Source organism: Amblyomma mixtum, unplaced genomic scaffold (genome assembly GCF_055824585.1).
Source record: "Amblyomma mixtum isolate Tamu unplaced genomic scaffold, ASM5582458v1 scaffold_37, whole genome shotgun sequence".
NCBI lineage: Eukaryota > Metazoa > Arthropoda > Arachnida > Ixodida > Ixodidae > Amblyomma > Amblyomma mixtum.
In genome coordinates, this window is record NW_028317734.1 from 71,482 (window position 1) to 94,289 (window position 22,808).

The following is a 22,808-nucleotide window of genomic DNA, read 5'->3' on the forward strand; positions in this document are numbered from 1 at the left end:
CCGGTGCTTTTACCTTAATTGTTGGCAAACAGACAGTGAACAGGAACATGTTTCATTTTGTCTGTGTACACAGCGAAGAAGTAACAGTTCAAAGGGTAAACAAATGCAAAAAAACATGCCTATTAGTAAACAGCGTATCGGAACATCTACTGCCACTTAGCATTTATGGTATGGTAACCTTGGGTACAAACGATGATTGCGTATTCGAACGTTTCTCTTTATGCCCCGAGTGTTGCATGTTGCCAGAATGGCACAAGTTGAGATGAGGGATCATGGCACATGAAAGTATATGTATTTGGGGACGTCCATACACTTGAGTATTCCGTCGCATGTAGAAATATTCTATTGGGTTGATGTGAAAACCATGCAAACACGTCGCAGATCAGGCAATAATTTATGACATTTTTAAAGTAAGTGCAGGAGGCAGGTGGTACCCCTGAGGTAAATGCTCCGACATGCATGTATCTTGCCTTCAACTACGCTAATTTTCCTTTTGATTATGCAGTGTTCCTGTCAAGATTGGTGACAAACACCTCAAAAGTCGAGAGATACCTTTTTTATTATGCACACAGAAAAACCTCGTTTTAAAAATAAGTACAAAAATAAATGTAAACACTATTAAGGAAGCTTGCTACTTCTTAGCATGTCATATAAATATTCTGAATTAGTGTATACAAGATGGTCAATCTTTAAACACTGCTGCTAAGACTTAGAATGACGCATGTAGCCAGAAAAGTGCAAGTAAAAACCAGGAATTCATCCACACCAATCACATCATGAACAAAATAACAGCCAATTCACTTGAGCAGCACATACTGCTTCAAACAATGGTTGTGCACGACTAGACACATATTACATACAGATGTGCTTTTCCAGCAGTGTGAAAACTATGTAATAAAATCACATGTACTGTGCGATGTCAGTGCTGTTGAAGAACCACATTTGGTCGAAATTATCTGAGGCCTGCACTACAGAGTCTCTCATAGCCTGAGTTGCTTTGGTTCGTTAAACTCCATAACAGCAAATCACAGCTCAGAAAAAGAAAACGCACAAAATGTAATGGGGCTCCAGAAATAACAAATCTGTATTCACAATCTTTGCGGATTCCTTTGACACATGTTATGCTCAACCTTTGTCCCATTAAGAACATCATTAGGCTCCGTTTGGTTTTATGAGGTGTAAAGTTCCAAAACAACTCAGGCTATGAGGGATGTCGTAGTGAAGGGCTCTGGATAATTTTGGCCACCAGGAGCTCTTTAACATGCATCGAGATCGCACAGTACATGGACCTATAATTCAGAAAGATAGCATATCTAAAATTGAAATGACAGATGATCTTTGCTATAAAGCTGACTGAACATTAAAAGAAATGTGGAGCCACTCAGATTCTTTCCCCCTTTTCTGCTATCTCATTGTTGCCTTCTTTCAGTTCCAGCTGTAGCATCATTATCTCAAGCCTGCGTCATTCTTTTTGAAGATGGAGTATTTCCATCTCGTAATCATATTTGCGGGCCTCTGTCCCCATTTGTGCTTGTGTTCCTGCTAAGAGGGCTGCAGCAACCGCTCCATATTTGTTGATGACAGCAACAGCAGCATTGCTGACTGCCTACCAGCCTTCTGCCGCATCTGTCACTTTTGCTGCTGCTCCTGCTGCACTCAATTCAATACGAGCCGCTCTTCTTTTCGCTTCCAGGACATAATGTTCCAACTCAACATTTCGTTTGTTCAGCTGGATAGACTCTTGGAGGTTCTGGTTCTGCTGGGCTGGCCTTGAGAGGCGTGGAGCTGGAGGTCTCAATGCTGCTGCTGATGACTGCGCTGAGGTGGCAACTACTGCTACTTCCACTGCCGCTGGTTCTCTGAGAGTGTCATCATGTAGACATATGTCATCTTGCCATGGTGGGCTCTCTTGGTTGCGAGCTTCTCAGCGGACAATGTCCTCATCTGCTTCCACAGGATCAAATGTGTAGAACATTGTTTCTTCAACCGCATCCACTGGTGCTTGGTAGTCTGCGTAGACTTCGGTCGGGCTGCTTTCATGTCGCTAATGTTGCTGCCCTGCCTCATCAACAGTACCTGGCAAAGGTTGGTCACCACCGTTTTCGAGGAGCCTGTGTGAATTATTTGCACTTTTATTTACCCTGTACATCAAAAGGGTGACTTGCACAATGAGTAACACACTGGCAGGAATACAATTGTGTTTGTAGCAATAACGCAGCTGTGTACAAAGACTAGATTTGTCTCTTGATGTTAAAGACTTATTTTTACAAGACGTTCTGCAAGATGGGCTTACATTGTATCAATCTTTTTTGACGGACTGCACGTAATGTTGAATGTGTAAAAGTTTTAATGAATTTGTCTTAAGCAAATAAGTGTCATTTTGCAAGATAGCTGTTTAAAAGTGATGCTTCACAATGTACATGCAGTAATCGAGATTTGCTACTGTCGTGTGTGTATGCGATTGGTCTCATTCTCTCATTACTGTAGCCCCATCTTAGCCCTTCACTGAGCACGAACTACGCATCATACATTGCACAATTTCAACCCTAGAACACTTTTTCCAGTGGCTGACAATATGAACTCAGAGACTGCGGATCATTGCACTCGGGAAGTCGTTATACTTACTCATCTTGGTTTACATCATCAGGTTTGCCCTCCAATATTGGGTTTTCCGCTCCGACGTCGTCCCTGAGAGCCCCAACCAGGGCAGGTAGCTCATACTCATTACGGCCAGCATCAGCCCACATTAATAAATATTAGATTAGGAATTTGCATAAGCATTGTTCTGGAATACTTCACAATAAAATGCAGCACTCGCCAGCCATATCAAGCAGCAAAATGTCTGTACTATACGCTGTGTTTCTATGCAGGATATGCCATTATGCTAATGCTTAGTTTTTTTTTTACCCACGAGCTTACGGTAATGACTATTGTCTCTTCGAAACCTGTCGTGTCCAGCAAACACTGTTCGGCCAAGTGTTGCATGCTACTTTCTTACTTCACTTCTCTCGTTGCATTTGTGTATAAATATTCACTGCTTGTATTTCATGCATGTGTGTAAAATAAACTTTCTTGTGTGTTGCTACCAGTGCTGCTGGCTCGTATCCTGGTACATGAGCTCTAGCGAATTATAGTGTGTGCCTGGACTGGCAGCTGCTGATTATGAACTTAAACTGCTGCATGAATATGAAGTTCAACAAACGAGACATTATTCAGCCTAAATGAGTGGATGTTGTAAGTGAAAGAGCATCACAAGCACAAAACAAAATTCCTAACAACAATAACATTTTCCTTGATACACTCGAAAGACATATAATCAGCTTTGTCCTTTTGAGGCTTTGTAAAGACTAATTTAGTGTCCAATTTTCTTGCACGTGTTCTAGCTTCACTTCTAGCCATTTATCAGAGTGGCAGTCCTTGCAGTAACTGTAACTTGTAGTGGGACGTACTTAACGGCCTTTTTGTTGTTTTCTAACAGACTCAATGGTTAGGAGAGATGGTTCTCTTACTCGGAGCTAGTTACAATGAATGTTAATGATAGGTGCCTAATAAACTGTCAGATTTCAGTGTTGGTCGCAGTAAAATTCTACTGAACAAATAAACAAGTTTATAATAAACATAATTTTACTTGTCGAAATCTATGACCTGAAAGTAAACGGAAAGAATGTGGCTTTTCCGCCTTCCTCGAGCTGCTGTTCATAAAATGGTTTGGGTTATGGTGGTTTAACGCCCCAAAGCGACTCAGGTTATGAGGGCCGCGGCCGGGATCGAAACCGGTGTTTTCGGGCCTGCAGCCGAGCGCCACAACCGCTGAGTGACCGCAGCGGCCACTGTTATTCGTAACTGTCACACGTGCATGAGACAACTTTTCTGAGCTTTCGTAGGCAGAGTCGCTTTCTCGCGCTCCTCTGGAAGGCGGTGTCCGTAAGCATTACGCTCGACTGCTAGGAGCGGGCAATATTCTAGTCGGCTGAGGTCGCATGGAGTACGCCTGAACAAGTTTCCCCCGCACACACAAGACGAAACAGCGTCTTCCAAGCAACACGACAACTATAGCATCGTGCGAAACCGTTCTGCTGAAAGGATCGTTTGAAAGCCGTGTACCCGCATGCTAGCCTTGACCTGAATGCATGCATCGACAATCTGCACCCCCTCAGCGAAATTAAAAACATCGACAGAGGCTCGTAAGGCGTTTCAGTTCTACAAAATGAACCGTAGCGATTAGTGCCAGAGCGGAAGTTTTACTACAAAGAGAATGGGTAATAGATTACTTACCGGTTTGTTTCTCGTGCTGGCGTAGCCCTATTGAAAAATCCGGTATCGCGGCAAACCGGATTTTACCGGAACATATCGGTTTCATACCGGTCCGGTATCACTCTCATACCGGCGAGACCCGTCCGGTTTGATGGCTATACCGGTTCATACTGGTCCGGTATCGATCCCAAACCGGACAGACCGCTCCGGTACGGAGCTCATACCGGACAGTCCATTCCCGGTTCGAAGCTCAAACCGGACAGACCAGTCCGGTACGGAGCTGAAACCGGACAGACTAGTCCGGTACGGAGCTCAAACCGGACATACGAGCCTGTATTCAGAGCGATATGTGCTGCGGTTTTGGTGCTTGGTCTGCAGATTGACTGTTCTACGCCAGCAGATATTTTTTAGGGGAACGGGGGGGGGGGGGGGGGGGTCAGCGTGCGCATAAGTGCGATAATCAACACATGCACGGTTTTGTTGAAAGGCCTAGGAAAAGAAAAGGGCTAAGCGTGAGCTTCGCAGTGGCAAAACATGCAGTTTGTGCATGAAAGGCGGGGGCTGCATGAAGGGGAATTGCGGGCAACCGCCATATTGGCTTCCCGTGCAGCACTCTGACAAAGCCAGGGCGGCTGTGTGCGGGCAAACAGCTAGTATACATCCGCCAGCAGCCTTCGTAAGTCCTGCGCAGATTACTCTGGATTTCACAGTGCAGAACTTCACGACTGGCTGATAAACATGGCGAGCCTCCGGTGACTGCGCCAGAGGCTCCAAAAGGTTTGTTACTGTCGCGTTCATTACAGCAACTTTCTTAATGTTCGCTAGCGGCAGTCTGTAGCGACGCATCGATGAAGAAAGAACATTCTTGGTTTTCGTGCAGGAATTCTTTGCACTTCTTCTTCGTCATTGATAACGCAACTTGTCCAAGCGCTATCGCGAGCGGCCCCAACCTTCACTCTATCAGGAAGACATACTAATCACAAATCGCCCAGAACAAAAGGTTAATTCAACGGAGCCGGCAGCTTGGGGTGTTCCCTTAAGGGCGACGCTTCGTGCTAGCTAAAAGATACAGCGCTCGAGAGAACAAAATAAAAACAAAAACCACCTGTAGAAACCTTACACGACTAACCCGTCTTTGCGCAATTTTTTTTTAAAGATTTTTCTTTTCTCTCATCACCGCCTTCTCTGCTTTTCCTGGGTCCGAGTCGGTCGCAACCAAAAACCTGCTCATCCGTGCTTTTTCTGTCGGCCTTTGTTCCTTCCCCTTGGGCACCTCTGTGTCTGTCCTACCCCTCCCAGTGCCGTTCCCCGTAACGGCGCGGATGCGCTCACTCTACAACCCACGACCGTACATTTTTTTTAAGCCGCCCTTCCGACCACGCTCCCCAAGAGGCTTCCATGAAGTGGCGAGGAGGTGCCGATTCTGCTTGTTCACTGTGCCAAGTCGCTAGAAGTACTCCCCCGCCTTTCCTGCGTTTGTTTGGAACAGGTTTTTTTTTCTATCCTGGGGTTGGGTTGAGTGTGAAGGGATGAAGGTAGCTGCGAAAACACGCTGGCACTCGCTAGTCCTCGTTGAATTTGTGTTATACAGTTTTTTGCGTCTTTCCTCGTGTTGCTTGATCAATCCACGATCGAAGATGACATCGCCTTCCATGCGTACGTCCAGTGCAAGTATGGTGGAACCCTGTCGTCCTTGTCTCAGTGTTGAATAATTTCGCTCCGAAAGACGTGAGTGGTGAACATTTGACCGGTGGAGGCCACGGCGATGAAGGCGGATTTTATGACGGCGACGTCGGGCTGCTGGACGTAAGCACGCATTTTAAAACACTCTGTTCTTTAAGTACTGCCTCCGTCTCGGTTATATGCTCGGCGTCAACAGAAACGTTCTAACTGACAAGTATCTTTTTAACTAAAACTTTGTAGATTGCACAGCGTAGAGGGATGAAATAGCGCAAAATTTTCTTTCAGTTACATACCGAATTTGCTTGTCCTTCATGATAGCATGACTAAGCTAAGTTTTATAGTTTGTATTCTTTCTTTACAGAGGCATATGGTGTATACGTGCGAGAGCAATCATCGATAAGCGTCCTGAGGTGAAGCGGCTCAAGACTTTGAATAAAGATCACGCATCGCACCGATGCTGCGGTGTGTGCCGTAAATAATGGAGGATGACCACGCAAGCATCGGAATCGTCCGAGAAACCTGTTTACACACCAACAATGTTACGACGCAGATTTGCAATACATTATTGCTTCAAATATGGAAGGCGTGAGGTGCATTCACGATACTGAGCATTGCCAATGCTCAGGGCCTGGCTTCTTGAGACGCCTGGCTTGTCTGTGGCTTGTCTGGGCCCACGAGGGCCCGCAATTCAGAGCCCCGTTTGTGCTACTGGGGTATGCATTTGTAATTATTGCATACAGGTCCACCTCGAGAATGGAATTTTTATTCCTTCGGCAACGTGGGCAGCAGTTATGGTGGCACCCAAAGATTCGCGTTTCTGCAAGGACGCAGCCTTTAACGACTCCACAACTCCTGGAAAGGAGCGCTACAGGGGAAGCTTGCCATCGGAACCTGAAGTCAGAAGCCTCCACAGTGGGCAGGAAGCCAATGACCCCTGAAAAGCTACAAGCGATTTGCCGTAAGTTGCATGTCACAGTGCTCAATGGATTATGTTGTGTGTCAGTGCCCAATTAAATGATAAGCTGGGGGCATTATGTACTACCAATCATATTTTCTTTTCCGCAGGTGCTTTTGACTACTTCATTGGCCACCACCCTGTAGAGACCCCAGCGCCGGTAGATCGTCGCAAAGAGTTAAATTATTACCTCAGTGAGCTGGTTCAAGACATGCGAAAAAAAATAAACATCTTTTGGAGTTTTTGATGCATTATAATACTCACTAAGCTACCAATACTTAGCAAAAGCTGGGAGCAAATAACACAATTGCACATCGACTCCAATACGAGTCGCTGATAATCGCAGATTACCAGTTTCTGAGGCTCTGTATATTGCAGCATTTGGCATGTACACTTATGGCCCCAGTTTTTGGGCAGATTTAGTCCAAGTGGAATATATTTGAAGCATTTTATTCCTGCCTTTGTCCTGTGATACAGGGCTCTCCTATATAATACGGGCCTAGCCTGTAGAATACAGGACTGTCCTGTATGCCGGTATGTATTTTAAACCGGAACCGCATACCGGGTTATTGTACAGGATTTGCGATACCGGATTACCGGAGTATCCTGTACAAAACAGGAGAGTCCTGTATTATACAGGACTGACCTGTTTTATACAGGATATTCCAGTAATCCGGTATCGCAAATCCTGTACAATAACCCGGTATGTGGTTCCGGTTTAAAATTCACACCGGATTTTTCAGTAGGGAGGCGCTGAATGGCCGCCTTCAGCTGCTGCTTTAAGTTTTGCCACAGCTTTTTTTATTTCTTTCACTTCTCTGCATGTAGTACGGTGTGAATTCAGTTTTATGGCGACTTCTGCCCAAGCCTGTTCCTGTTTTTTTTCCTCGTCACAGACTAATTGAACTTGCTGAACAACGCCGTAGATTTTTCGTTTATAATATGTATCAAGTCAATTTTCTCTTCGCTCCAATGCTGACACTTGAATCGCTTGGCGGGTGGTTGCGAGGCCGTGCTTGAAGGTTGTGCGGGCACTATCCCGACGTTTGATTCCAGCTCAGCTGCTTCTTCAGGACTAACAGAGGGCAGTTCAGTTCGCAGCCTAAGCTGAAACGCTTGGTGGGGAGGAAAGGAAGCTTATGGACGGACAGCCTACGGTTGTGAGTCAATGTGCCGGTTTGCGAGTAGTATGCGGGGACGACTGCAGCATGCTGTTTCCTTTGGATTCTGGGAAATGCAGTGCGAAGTCCTTGTGCACAGGCTGCCTTCTGAGCGCTTTGCAATGTTCGCGGTGGTTTCAATACTTCCAGTAGCAGTCTCTTTCAGGAAGGAACCCTTTGCAGAACCATATAATTTATTTTGTTAGCTGCAGCACTGGCGACAGCTTTTGTCAGAATAATGCTGTGCCCCTTGGCTCTCATATGCCCCTCAAATGAGGTCCTCCAGCCAATGGCGTCGACCGATTTTCAAGACCTAGCGGTTAACCTGATTAGGCCATTGTTAACCACCTTTCATCACCCCTCCCTGCAATGCGAATCTCTGCCACTCCTTCGGATTGACAGCGGAATCTTGGAAATCTATAGATGCTGTTGACTGGAGGGCCTCTTTTGTGGGGCATTCCCCCCGCATACTTGACTTGCACACGCGGTACAATACCCCCTCCCCCCGCGTTGAAATTCGGAAGGGAGGGCGAAGCGCAGCTGTGTGCACGACAAAAAGTTTGGATAGTCAGCGCTGCATCTAACTTCTGCACTTGGGACGTTCGCATTCCCATGAGAAGTGGTTACCACAATTTTCAGTCATCACTTGTTCAAAGCGTGGGAGTGTGGCCGGATGTTGACACCGAATAGCCGTCATCTATTGGACAGCGTTACCGCATGTCGCAGCAGCAACCGATAGCCGACCGATTCCCCATTTCATTGCTTGTGGGCGGCTAAATTTCGGCCTAAGTACTAAAAGTACAGTCTTTGTCAAAAGTTTAGAGCCCAGGGAGTTCACTTCCAAGCTTTCTACTAGGACTCCAGGAGCATTCATGGAAGTCCTACCTATTGCAGGAGGCAGTACCTGAAATCTTCTCATGTACAGGAAATATGGAGCGCTAGAGATCCAATAGGAATGACACAGTGTGGCTCAAAAGAAAACCCCCTGGGCTCCAAACTTTTGACAAAGGCTGTACCTGCCGTCTGCAATAAGTCTGGACTGTAGTTCAGTGTTTTTGGTTCGTGCAAGAGCACTACGTCAGCAGGGAAGTCCAGACTTATTTTAGGTTAAAATAAGACGATATTCGTAAGCAAGACTGGACTTAGAGGCTTGCGTTTGTGCAAGCGGCCCCTAGCTATATGTTTCAATGAGCGGCAGTTCCCTTGGCAGTCTTCTAAGTGTTGGTGTCGGTGAATGCTGGGGATAGCGGTTGCCATCCTTACTGTCCACTTCGCTAACATCCCTCATTGTGTTAATGCGGCGGGAGGCCCGGTGCCTGGAAGTGGAGATTTTATTCAGACATTTGCAAACGCCATATTCAAGGCGTCTATGGCCGCATGTGAGTCTTCAGAGGCGTGTTTCTGGCGTTGCTCTCCTGCTAATATGTATTGGAGCATCTGTGCTACAGTCAAGTGAGGTCACCTGTATGGTGTGGGGGTTGGTGCTTTAGTTCGTGGTGTGGGTTCGTGTTGATGAGGCGGGCCTACAGATCAGCGAGATTTTGGTTAAGGGCCTGTACCTGAGTCTTAAGTTGTTTGTTTTCAGTTTACAAGCATGCTACGCGTGTTGGCGATTCTGCAGGGGGGGGGGGATACAACTGGCGACCCGCTCAGGCGGGAGTTGATTCCGTTTGTTTGGCTTCTTTTTCCGTGGGATTAGGGACGGCTCTGTTGTAGTCCGGAGCAGGTCCCTGGAGGCCGCTCTTTGCCATGACCGAGGAAGGATCGTGCTCGAAAAAGTAGCGGTCGCAGCTGAACCAGCGCTTGCGGCGGTCGGTGATCATGCCATTTGAATCTCCTTGCCCGTAGCCGCCCTGATTGGCAGCTGTTCAGCTTCAGAGCAGAAATCCTGATAGTCGCCATGTTGTGTTGTGTGGTTAGGGCAGTTTCTAGCACTTCCGAGTCCCTTTGGTATGCGCTTCCCCACACAAGACGCATCTGAAAATGCAGTCGTGGTGAACGGTTGGGTGCTGGATGCCGTTGGTGAATCATACGAGGTCTGTTAGAAAAGTATCCGACCTTTGGCCGAAGAAAAAAAACTGGCATAACTGGAGCGTTGGAAACCTAATAACCTTCAAAGTAGTCTCCTTGGGGCTCCATATACATCTCCCAGCGGTGCTGCCATTGTTGGAGGTATTCCGAAAAGGCCCTTTTCGGAATGGAAGTTAGCTCTGCTGTCGTTGCAGCCATAATGTCCTTTCTTTTCTGAAATCGCACTCCTTTCAATGACCTCTTGATTTTAGGAAACAGCCAGAAGTCGTAGGGGGACATATCAGGAGAGTAAGGAGCCTGTTGAACTACAGGAGTCTGGTTTTTCGCCAGAAAAGTCTGAATCAAATGCGAGGAATGTGCAGGAGCAATGCCGCGAGGGATGCGCCAATTTCTTGATGACCTTAATTCCGGTCTCTTGCTCCGCACAGCACCACGTAGGCGATGGAGGACATCCCTGTAGTACTGTTAGTCATTCTTTGACCCTGTGGGGTGCGTACTCGTGATGTGACACACAGAAGGAGTCAAAAAAGCAGTCAGCATCACTTTGACATTGCTGCGCACTTGTCGGGGCTTCTTTGGTCTTGGTGACGTGAAATGCGTCCTCTGTGACGACTGGGATTTGGTTTCCGGGTCGTACCCGTACACCCAAGACTCGTCACTAGTGATTACGGCGTCGGTGAAGTCAGGGTAACTGTTTGTGGAATCCAGCATCTCCTGTGAGACTTGAACACGAAGCTGCTTTTTCTCCACCGTCAGCAGCTTCGGCACGAATTTCGCCGCAACTCTCACCATGGCCAAATCTTCGCTGATAATGGAATGTGCAGAAAAATTGCTGATGTCCACCTCTTCCGCAATTTCTTGGATAGTCACACAACAGTCCCGCATCACCACAGCGTTCACTTCGGCAATTACCTGGTCATTTCGGCATGTTGATGGCCGGCCGGAGCGTGGCTCCCTCTCCACGGATGTGCGGCCGTCTTTAAACCAGTTGCACCACTGCTTAATCTGTGTGCTGCTCATAGCATCATCACCAAAAGCCGTCTGAACATTTCGAATAATTTCCACTTGGCTATCGCCAAGTTTCTGGCAAAATTTGAGGTAGTAGCGCTGCTCCTCTCGCTCCGCCATTTTCCTTGCAACAAAAAACCGACGAGAGCACTGCGCACTCCCTCACTCAAACGCTGCTTCCCAGCAACTGACGCTATCGGTAGGCGGGAAAAAATTCGTGCATGCGCACGAGGGTTCAAGGTCGGCTGCTGTAAGCACGCTTGTTTCATATCCATCAGGTGTTCGCAAAAAAAAAAAAATAAAGTCGGATACTTTTCTAACAGACCTCGTACATTAATGTTAATTTTTTTTTGCGGGGGGGGGGGGGGGGGGGGGGGGGCAGACATCAGAAGATGGCGGAGCGTTTACACAGTAGCAGATCTGCTTTGCGAGTTTGTATGGATAGCAGGCTTCCACCCTTCCCCCCCCCCCACACACACACATTGCAACATGGTGCAGGGATTGGTGTGAAAACGAAACGCAAGAACTAGTGTCCCTACTTTTCCGAGCATTGGGGACAGCAGAATGTCAACGACTTTTGTAGCGAGCCTGAGTTGGAAGCTAAGTCCCTCTGGTTTTGTTACCGGGTCCAAAAAATAGATAACACCACTGGAAACTCCATCCGGAGCAGCCACGTAACGGATGAGCTGGCAAGTTGTACTGGATAATTGCAGCGTGTGGGGCAGTGACCCATATATTCGAAGTCTTGGTCTGGGATGCTTAAGATAATGATGTTCAAACCTGGCCAGAGGCGGACGAGTAGTTGACATTGTTTTACGGTAAAGTCGCACACCATGTAGACTGCCAGGCAGATTTAGTGGCTGTTCAAATTCTTCGCCACTACGCCTTCCCTAGGGCTGCTACTAACTTTCATGGCTTGCCACTAGGAGAGTAGCCGACTACTTTTGTAGATCGGGCAGCTTACGTTGTTGGAGGCTGAAGTCTCACCTCTCATTCCGTTTGCGTTCGGTATTACGGTTGACTGTAACGGTCGACATTGAGAATCAATTTGAAGCAGTGAGAAGGTGGAAGGCAGCAACTCAGGTTCTGGTAACAGCAGATCTATTGAAGGACATAGGGTTGATTGTGCTAGAAAAACAAACCAACCTGTATGCGTAATCCCGTATAACATCGAGCGGACCAAACGCCTAGAAGAACAATAACATCATCTTAATCCAGAAGGAAGGAGACGTCAAGGACTTGAAAATTACAGATCCATCAGCTTACTGTCCATTGCCTGTAATGTAATTACAACGATAACCGCTAATAGAGTCCGAATAACCTTAAACTGCAATTAACCAATGATCAGGCAGGCTTTCAAAGGGAAGCCCAAAACAAAACATTCACAGTTATAGAGAATAGTGCAGGATATAACCAACGCCTACATATAGAGAAGAGCACGAAATAAATTTGGTCGTCACCATTTTGAAAACGCTTTGGTGCCATCTTTTGAACACAGACTTCTGAGTTTCCATGACAGGCCACACGACACAGGGCGCACACGGTAGCAGCAGCTCAACGGCACAATGTACACGATGTACGACCCAGTAGTTGAAGATATAACTTGCAATCATCGAATATAATATCCTGCGACGTTTGAGGATACCGTTGTGTCCACTGGCGACGGGTTGGTTTTGCAGGCCCCTTAACCACCCCCCGGGCAAATGACCCGGGCCCATCCAATTTTTCCTCATAGCCCGAGCCGTTTCGCGATATTGAACCCCATAACACCATATCGAACGACAAGCAGGGTTCAATAACGCCGAGAGCATTGCTGCGAATTGTTTCTGTTTCGGTTTATGCGGGTTTAATGTCCCAAAGTGACTCAGGATATGAAGGATGCCGTAGTAAAGGGGTCCGGAAAATTTGACCACCTGTGGCTCTTCAATGCACACTGACATCGCACAGTACACGGGCCTCTAACAGTACGCCTTCCTCGCTCGAAATGCAACCACCGTGGCCGGGTCGCATTTCGACGACGGCGTAATGCTAGAGGCCCGTGTAGTGTGCTGTTAATCTGCATGCCTGTTCCTTGAGCGGTAATGTGGGAATACGAGGGGGGACCCAAAAAAAAACCGGACTTAGAGCGCGCTGCCATTCGTAGACGTAGTAGAGAGTTCTACCGCTATATGGTGTTAGTAGAGACCTTCACGAAACAGCTGTGCAGACAACATAAGTTTGTTGGTAAACATTTGAGCGTAGTGGTGTGTTTCGCTTGCAGTTATTTTGTTCCGCCTCCGAAGTCTTTATGGCAAATTTAAAAGAACAAAGAGTGTGTTTGAAGTTTTGTTTACTGCTTGAAAAATCGGCAACAGAAGCTTACCAAATATTGCAACAGGCTTTTAAAGAGGATGCTATGAGCCGCACACAAGCTTTCGAGTGGTTTCGGCGCTTCAAACGTGGTGAGATGAGTGTCGAAGACCATCCTCGTTCTGGGCGTCCTTCAACGTCTCGAAACGATAAAAAGGTTGAAAAAATCCGTTAAAAAAATGAACGAAGATCGTTGTTTCATGATCGACCAAATTTCAGAAGAGACAGGTGTGAGTTGGAGCTCGTATCAGAGAATTTTGACTGAGCAGTTGCAAATAAGACGTGTTCCCGCTAAATTTGTTCCTCGCATTCTCGCACAGGATCATAAGAACATTCGATCGAATTTTAGCCGGGATTTAAAAAAAGAGATTGAAAGTAATCCAAACTTCTTTACCAAAGTCATTACAGGTGATTAGAGTTGGTGTTCGGGTATGACCCAGAAACTAAGCAAGCGTCAAGCGAGTGGAAGTCTCCCAACTCCCCGAGACCAAAAAAATCAAGACAGTTGAAGTCGAATGTGAAGACAATGATCATTGTCTTTTTTTATGTTCACGGAATTGTTGCACCAAGAATTTGTTCCCCCTGGCCAGACTGTTAACCAGCACTTTTATTTGGAAGTTTTAAGACGTCTGCGAGAGGATGTGCGGAGGAAAAGCCCGGAACTTTGGCGATCAGGTGACTGCATGGTTCCTTCATGACGACAACGCCCCAGCACACACGGCCTTACGACTGACCCACTATTTGGCCTCTCGGGGATGGACTGTCGTTGCCCACCCTCCATATTCACCAGACCTAGCCCCGTGTGGCTTTTTTCTCTTTCCGTACAAACAGCTTCGCAAAGGGCACTGAACGATATCAAAGTTGAAGAGTTCCAGAGATGCTTCAAACAATGGGAAAAAAGACTTGACAAGCGCATTGCATTCCATGGAGAGTACTTTGAAGGTGACTGAAGGAATTTTGTGGAAGAGTTTATAAATAAAGTTTTTATACAAAAAATCCGGGTTTTTATGGGTCCCCCCTCGTATGTGCGCAGATAGCAGGTTTGATGTGGTTTTGTCAAGCAACCACCCCAAACCCTCTGAAGCTGGTACTTGAGAGCTACGAATTACTAACGTGCGTAGCCGCGATATTCCGAAATCCGGGGTATACGATATTTCGTTGAACCCTGGCGAAATGCTACCCACTTATAGCACTTGAGCGGCAAATGCCAGCAGTTTCCAACGACCAAAATTGGCTCTTGGAGGATCACCAAATTCGTTACATGCTCTCGTTCATACTGCAAGCCACTGCGCTATTTCAGCGCGACCAGATAAATCGATGTCGCTAACGAGTGAACAAAAAAATCTCCGCAGTAGCTCCGGGCTCCACGGGCGCCGCTGCGGCCCACGCCACCTCCGCTTGGAGGAGAGCAGCAGAGGGACTCGCAGCAGCAAAACAGGCTTTCAACTCCGCAAAGAAGACGCTCATTCACTACGTCCCAAATGCTTCGAGCAGACAGCATGTTACCATAACACGGTCACTCAGTGCTAAAACTATTGCGATGGCCACGCTCTTAGATGGCCACACAATACTTACTCTTGCTTCAGCATGTGCCTCCTATTTCGTTCAATGCATCGCATAAATCCATACATGACACAGGTTAGCATTTTCAACTCTTGATGGAAAACGATGCAGGCGGAATACAGAGCAGCGGCAGAGCTCTCGACACACGTGGCGCACATCGCACAGAGCGCACCACAACACAGCTGCTTCTTTCCTCTGCCTGTTAATGCATCCGTAGACAACGCAGTGGTGCCCAGATGACGTCTTGTACTTCAACGAGGATGACTCAGATATGCTTAAGCACTCTGAGAGGTTAAAAAGTTCGCTTGTTGTGCATGGCGCAAAGATACTTTGTAGCGTTTTAGCAGCGCGGTGAAAGATGGCGCCCGTTGCCTCGGTTTTAGAATCCGCACGAACCGGTCCTGGAGCGAGAGTATCGTGTTCTGATCTATAGCCTACATAGATTACGAGAAAGTATTCGACTAAGTCGGAACCTCAGCAGTTCTGCAGACATTGTGGAATGAGGCTACAGAGGAAAATCATGCAAAAATACTGGAAGATATCTATACCAGCTGCCATAGCTGCCACAGTCCTCACAAATCTGATACAAAATTCTAATAAGATTCGCTGTGGTGGCTCAGTGGTTATGATGCTCAGCTACGGACCGAAAGACGAGGGTACGATTCCATCTGGAGCGATCAAATTTCGATGGAGGCAAAATTCTAGAGGCTCGTGTACTGTGCGATGTCAGTGCGAGTTAAGGAACCCTCATGTGGTCGAAATTTCAGGAACCCTTCACTACGGCGTCTCTCATAGCCTCAGCCGCTTTGGACCAAACCAAACCAAACCAAACCGAAAGGGTGCCAGGCAGACGAACACCATCTCACCAATGCTATTCACCGCCTGTTAACAAGAGGCATTCAAAGTACAACTAGGGATAATAGTAAACGGAGAAAACCTTATTAATCCCCGATTCGCTTGAGACAGTGCCTTTCAAAGTCACTCACATAAAATGCAGCGTATGATCAATGAGTTAGACAGGGAGAACAGTACGGCGTGTCTAGAAAATAGTATTCACAAAACCGAAGCAATGTGCAAGAGTAGTTCACAATTGGTAGCGAGGTGCTGGAAGTGCTAACGGAATACTTAGGGCAGGTAGAGACCACAGATCTGGATCGCGAGAGTGAAATAACTAGAAGATTAATACTGGGGTGCCAGGCGTTTTGCAAGTTCTCTCACGTCATCAATGGAAGTTTACCAATGTCCCTCAAAAGAAAAGTATACAACATCTGTATCTTGTACAGAGGGCAAAACACATGTCTAGAACAACCAAACTGTGTGTTCCGGAGCTCCCAAAGCCGCTGCGACCAAGAAGGCAAAAAATGACGATGAAATTCTATGAGTTTTACTGCACATGTTTACATACAGACCATTCTTAACCAAATCTTATCGCTAGTTATCGCGTGTTACAGCTGAAACACGCTCAGAGCGTGTTCTAGACATGCGTTTTGCCCTCTGTACTCGCCTATGAGGTTAAAAATGGAGATTAATGGAGAGAGATGAACTTAGACTGAGGACAACGCAGCAAGCTATCGACAGGAATATGATAGGAACCACGTGAAGGCACAGCAATAGTGCGGTGTGTTTCTGGGCTGAAACGTGGGTTTACGACATCCCAGTGCAAATAAAGCGGAAGCAACAGGCTTAGGCAGGCCATGTAACGCGAAGCAAGATAGGCGATGGTCCTTAAGGCAACAAATTTTATTAGAAAAGAAGGCAAGCACTACAGGGGGTGCAGAAATATTGGTTGGTGGATGTGACTAGACGGCGTGGCTAAATGAAGGGATATGGTAGAGGCCTTTTTCGTTCAGTACGCGTAGTCTGGCTGATGATGATGATGATTGAGTACGGATTCTGTGCTGGCGTCCGCGGGCAGAAACTATACGACCGATGTCGTTGCGGAATAGGTATGAGAGCTAGAATTCCTGTTAGTTCATACCGGAGGGGTCGCGTGTTGAAGCGATACTCCACAGCCCTGCGATGGGAGGCACTGCTATCGGTGGGGCTTGTGAGACACTGGCTGCTCTTCCAAGAGAATTTCTCGCAACCATTCATTAACTGATCTGCCACCTGCCACGGTGGTCACTTCGCTCACAATCCGGAGTGCATGTTGTGATGACCTCATAAAGTTATGCGACTTAGTAGGCCCAGCTGTCAATTAGGAGTACGTGGCCACCCTTCCACGGCCACATTTTGCTCCCAATACCGATGACGACGACCTGGATTTCCTGCAGAAAGGCAGCCGTATAGGAGGCTTCTGGTTCTAAAAAAAAAACGGCACAACGAGGTGAGGTGAGCCAGGTACCCATACATGCGCTTTCGAACCGATGGTGGTGTAGTGTGTTAATTTTGTACCCTGCGTGCACCTTGCCATTACCATCTGACATTTCTTTGAGGCTGGACGTGTGCTGCCTAGCTAGAAGTATGGGCTTGGCACAGATCTGATTGCTAATGCTCTGTTTGGAGAACCATTGTATATTGGGCAAGCCATCCTGGCAGACACGTAGACTTATACTCCTGTCAAGCACGCAAGTTAAGTGCACTTATAGGGAGTGCGCTTCGGCATCCTGAGTGACACTTTGGGCCACGCAGTGCTAAACGGGAAAGCAAAGTGCACTCATAGTAAAAAAAAATGGCGACAGAAAATGAGCGCCATTTCTGAACAGGACGATGTAAAAGAAATAAAGACTCATAATATTTGATTGCTTAACGTGATAGCCAAATAAAACGAGCTTCAACACTTTTTAACGATGAAAACAAAAGAAAAATAGAAGTAAAGCCAAGACCAGCCAAGACTATCCAGAATTTTGGCATTAAACAAGACGGCGGCCAGCGATGTTGCATCTGATCACGTTTACTTGTTTATTGCTTCGCTTGTAGCAATAGCCAACGAACTGTTTTCTGAAAACAGTGTTATAGCACGTAAAATAAAGTTGTAAGTACTTTTTATGCACTATAAATTTTGTACCATTAGAACCGCTGGCGTCGACGCTACGCACTCGGCCAGGAAAGTGTGGTCCGTGAACGCCCTCCCAGCGAAGTGCTCTCTTCCGCGAGCGACACTCACTTGCGTCGTTTAGATGCGGCAAAATATGCTTACAGGGAAGTACACTCTCCGTAAGTGCACTTAACTTGCCCGCTTGACAGGGGTATTACGCTCCTCTCCATTGTTGCGGCCGCTTTTTTATACTTTGAAGAGTGCCGCTGCCTTCATTGTGTATCCTTATATGGCTTTTCCGGTTCCGATTTCTGTTTTCTGCCGGAACTCAGCGTCCATTTTGTATCTGCTTGCCTAGATGAAAAAAAAAAATGATGGCTTGTCTAGGAATGTCGATCGCCTACTTAAGGAACCTCAGGCGTATTTCAATGCACGTTGATCAACCGAATACAAATCTGTGATGCAAGCACATAATTCGAGAGCGCCGGTGATGTCAACGTGGCACCATGGCATGAACGCATGGAATGAACGGTGCTCCAGAGCACGCGGAATCATTGAGGTGACAATGCCTTCTTCAACTCAACGGCGCGGTGCCGACGCCTGGCATTGGAGGCAGTAATGACGCCGTCTCCCCATCGTTGCGGGAAGGAATGGCTACATCCCCCTTTCCAATGCAGCTCATTTCAGTGGCTTGCCCAAAACATCCCCGAGCAGTATTGGCTGCATGGCAATAAGTAAAACAAATGCCCGATCTTCATTGATCTAAGAACTCGAGCGGCAAAGAGAGGAAACTGTCCCTTCAGAGGCGGTGACCTTAGAAATGGTGCTACAACTTCACCTAAGTCAGCGCCAAGTTCCAGCCGCCCTTGTTGACCAAGTGGAGAATATCCGCCAATGCCGCAAGTGCCGCGTAACACAGGCATCATCGCAATTGCGACAAGAAGAGGTGTGAGAAGGCACCAACCATGCCTTCTGCTTTTGGCGGCTTCTCAAAACTTCACCAGTGTCCACTTTATTGGAGGCGAGTGAAGCAGGTATTCATTCCTTAGGTAGTAAAAAGAAAACGGCGGACCGTACACATTAAGAGGCCGAATCACCGGCGATCGTACAGTTTGTGGAACTAATGAAAATATGTAAAATAACTGTTCATTCATCAGCACTGCCTGGCTCTCGCAACTAAACTTCCGGCCGCCTCGTTCCAGATCGCAGCCTGTGGGCGACTTGGGCGACTTTACCAGGTTCATTTTAAATGGCGGCCAGTCTCGAGACAGAGATTCTTTGCACCCTCCGTTGTGTCACAGGTCTTCCGCAGAAGTGACTCACAGGCGTGGTGATTGATGAGTGGAAGAACACAACAGAACGGTTTAGGCATCAACAACGGTTTTCTTTGATTTTTTGACAATGAACATACAGAGGCTTCAAAGCTTCCTTTAGGGAGAAGATTTTTTTGTATTTACTGCAGAAAAATGCTCCAAAAACGTAGTGAATTCAAAGCGGCAAAATCCCACTACACTGAGAGTGTGCGTTAGTCGGCTTTAGGCAAGGGGATTAGGCCGCACCCTAGGCCTAGTATTAAGTTCCATTGACACATTGCTTTTGTTTATTCGGTTAAGAATTGCGCGGCGCCGTATTCACTTAGTGGTACTCTTGCACGCGGGGCGCGTGCTCTAGCTCTACCGCTTTGCTGCATTTCTCCCAAAATCGGCTTGCAACCCTGAAGAACCGTCTGGTTAACCTCCTTGCTTTCATCTTCCTATCTGTTTCTCCCTGTCTTCCTTGACTTCGGGAAATTTACTGGCATCCGTATACCCACATTACATACTCCACCGAGAGAACAACTCACCAGCGACGAGCGCCTTGAGTTCCTCGGCCAAGTTCTCGCCACGATTTTCGCAGTCTGGCCGGAGCACGACCATGGCGGCGGGCAGCTCGCCCGCTTCTTCGCTCGCCACGCCTAAGACAGCCGCCTCGGCTACGTCTGGGTGTTCCAGGACGCAATCTTCAAGCTGGCAGGCGCTCACTTTCCTGCTGAAGCAAAGCAGAGTGGACGTGATCCGGTCGACCAGGTACAGCCTGCCGTCCTCGTCGTAGTATCCGAGGTCGCCTGTGCATCGCACACATTTTCAGCATGAACAACTTCATCCAGATCAGGTAGAAGCTTAGAAGAAGAAACAAGATTTATCAAACCAAGGGGTAGTTCCTTTCTAAACTCTCGCATGCCTTATACCATTCATACAAACCGCGAGACAGCGTGCACAGTGTGTGCACTATCAGGTTCGGTATCTCTCCATCCTCCGGGGGTTTGGATTGAATCGGAATTGAGAAGATGGCGAGAGCGTTTCCGTAAAATACGCCAAGTGGCTCCCAAATTTCTACTTCCATTTTTTGCGAATCTACGCCTCTGCACTGTTCTCAATCGCTTTATTAACATGGATAATCATTGACTGTCGCAGCGCCGAAATGTTGACAATAGTAAGAATACACTACAGTAAGTAGGTTGAGTCGCGGAGACGCGCCGCTAAAATTCCTTGTTTAGAATACAAAATGAACAAGGGAGGGGAAAACCTCAGGTTGCTTGAGCCAACGTTTCGACAAGGGGACTTGTCTTCGTCCCAGACGAAGACAAGTCCCCTTGTCGAAACGTTGGCTCAAGCAACCTGAGGTTTTCCCCTCCCTTGTTCATTTTGTGATCGCAAAGGACCATCTACCACACCCTCTCTCTACCTTGTTTAGAATAGGCTTACCTGTATGAAACCAGCCGTGAGCATCTAAAGCCAGGTCAGTTTCGGCAGGCATGTTGCAGTAGCCTTTCATGACTGCAGGCGAATGCACTAACACCTCACCCTCCTCCATGGGCCCCAGAACGGCACCCGACTCCACGTCAATTACCTGCGAACGTTAGATGCCAAGCACGTGAACGGTCATGCTTACACTCCACGCATCCCCCCCCCCGCCCCCCCCCCCCGGGATTATCAGCCGCGATTCGTGGCCCACATGAAAGCAGTCAGCACCAAGCAATTTTTTCAATAATAAATAAAAGATGCATGCAAAGAAAGAAGCGCATTTGAGCGAAGCGTGATGGACCGATTTACCATAAAAGGCACAGCTTCGTAAATTTGCAGCCAACCGACGATGCATCCTACGTTCGTGCACTTCACTTGCACACAAATATTAGTAACATGTACTACGTATACTACTAGAAGTATGTGCTTCCTGAAAAAAATGTTTCATGCAACTGGAAGGAAGATAGATGAAAACTGAAAGCGGGCATGAATTTCCATCTGCCAGCCGAATTTCAGTTCACTTTATCTAATTTTATGCTAAACGCTGAGGAAACACTAGGAAGCAATTTGGTGAAATAAAAACTCATTACACTCCTCGGCCCTTTAGTATCACTCGTATCGTAAGTGAATGCTTGAACCACACTATTCCACAGAATAACTTCCTATTTCCTGGTTCCTGGCCATTTGGCCACAATGGGCATTTTCGCCACTTTCATTTACCCCTCCAAAGAAATATTGAAGCCAATTTCGGGTAACGCATGCCGGCGCTTTTCTCACGCCACATCTGTACCATAAGCTGTTCAGAACACAGGAAGATAAAGCATCCGTACATTTCGAAGTATGTGGCAAGCACTGTACGAATCGCGAACTTGACAAAGGGGCCTCGTTCTGCTCATCAATCGATTCTTTCTTGAGTTGCAAAGAGTGTTACAAGACAACGCATACATCAATGTCACGATATTATCCGCGTACACACTGACCAGTTTTTTTTTTACCTGAACATTTAGCCGGGGGCATGGTTTTTCTCTGGCCGTATGCTATGGAAAGTCGTTCAGGCTATTTTCATGTAGGAAGTAGAGCTTAAATGACCTGTCTTCGCTTAACGCGAAGACAGGTCATTTTGTGGAACCTTTTGTCGAGCAACGGAAGATTCTTTCCGATTGGATCTCTTAATCAAGGAATGTCACTCTTCTTCCCCGTCATCTATCTCCAAAGGCTGCATGAGCCAGTGTCAATGATGTCCAAGACAACATTAATTGATTCTCAAAATAAAATCAGTTTTCGGTCGTCGGTAGCAGCAACAATTATGAGAAAGCCAGACACAACAGCCAAGCGCACCATGAGTTTGCGCTTAGGAATAGTGCAGAAGAACATTTGAAATGAATGAGAACCAATTCACGAAAAAATCATCTTGGCAAATAAAACGGAGAAACTGACTCCACTACAATGATCGCCTACCTCATTCCCGTTTCTACAATGTCATACGCTCTTCTCTGTAAGCAAGAAAACTGAGCAAAGTCGCATGAAGCTTCTTTCTTATTTTATGTAGTTTTGTTATCGCCGCCTGAACACGCCCCATTTGCCTGCCCCGATTATTGATCAGTGTACACAGGCGAACCGAGAGACTTCATGAGACACCTGACAGAAAACGAGAAGGAATTGAAAAACGAGAAAGTAAAAACAAACGCAACCGCCGAAAATGCAAATGGAGATAGCGAAGAGAATAACTGGGACTAAGCCAAGTTACTGACAACGAAACAAAATGTTTTAGCCTACGTAAACCTCAAATCACCAGCCAGAGGTCCCCAATCGCACCAAACAGGAACGATGGCCCCTTGAACACATCTGCGCCAAATTATTAAAAACGCTACTAAATGCTACAAAACCACCATGCGTCCGACCAGTTGCCTCAGCGTGAACAAGAAGTCTTAGGGCTCCCGAAATGTAATTTCTCTTTTGACTATAGTCACTGAGCAGAAAACTTCTGTAGGCGTGATTTATTAGTGGACAGTACGCCGCAAAATCATCGACTACGCTGTATTGAT

At 46.9% G+C, this 22,808-nt stretch overlaps 1 protein-coding gene across 1 annotated transcript in view; it reads right to left on the bottom strand.

Moving 5' to 3' along the window:
- Window positions 1-22,808, bottom strand: part of LOC149324409 (uncharacterized) — a 132,537-nt gene that overhangs the window by 6,645 nt on the left and 103,084 nt on the right. Inside the window, exons 8-9 of the mRNA XM_089565549.1 lie at window positions 20,725-20,869; window positions 19,824-20,084 (exon numbers count right to left, since the gene is read on the bottom strand). Of these exons, the coding sequence (XP_089421675.1) occupies window positions 19,824-20,084; window positions 20,725-20,869 (406 nt within the window). The remainder of the gene's footprint in view (window positions 1-19,823; window positions 20,085-20,724; window positions 20,870-22,808) is intronic.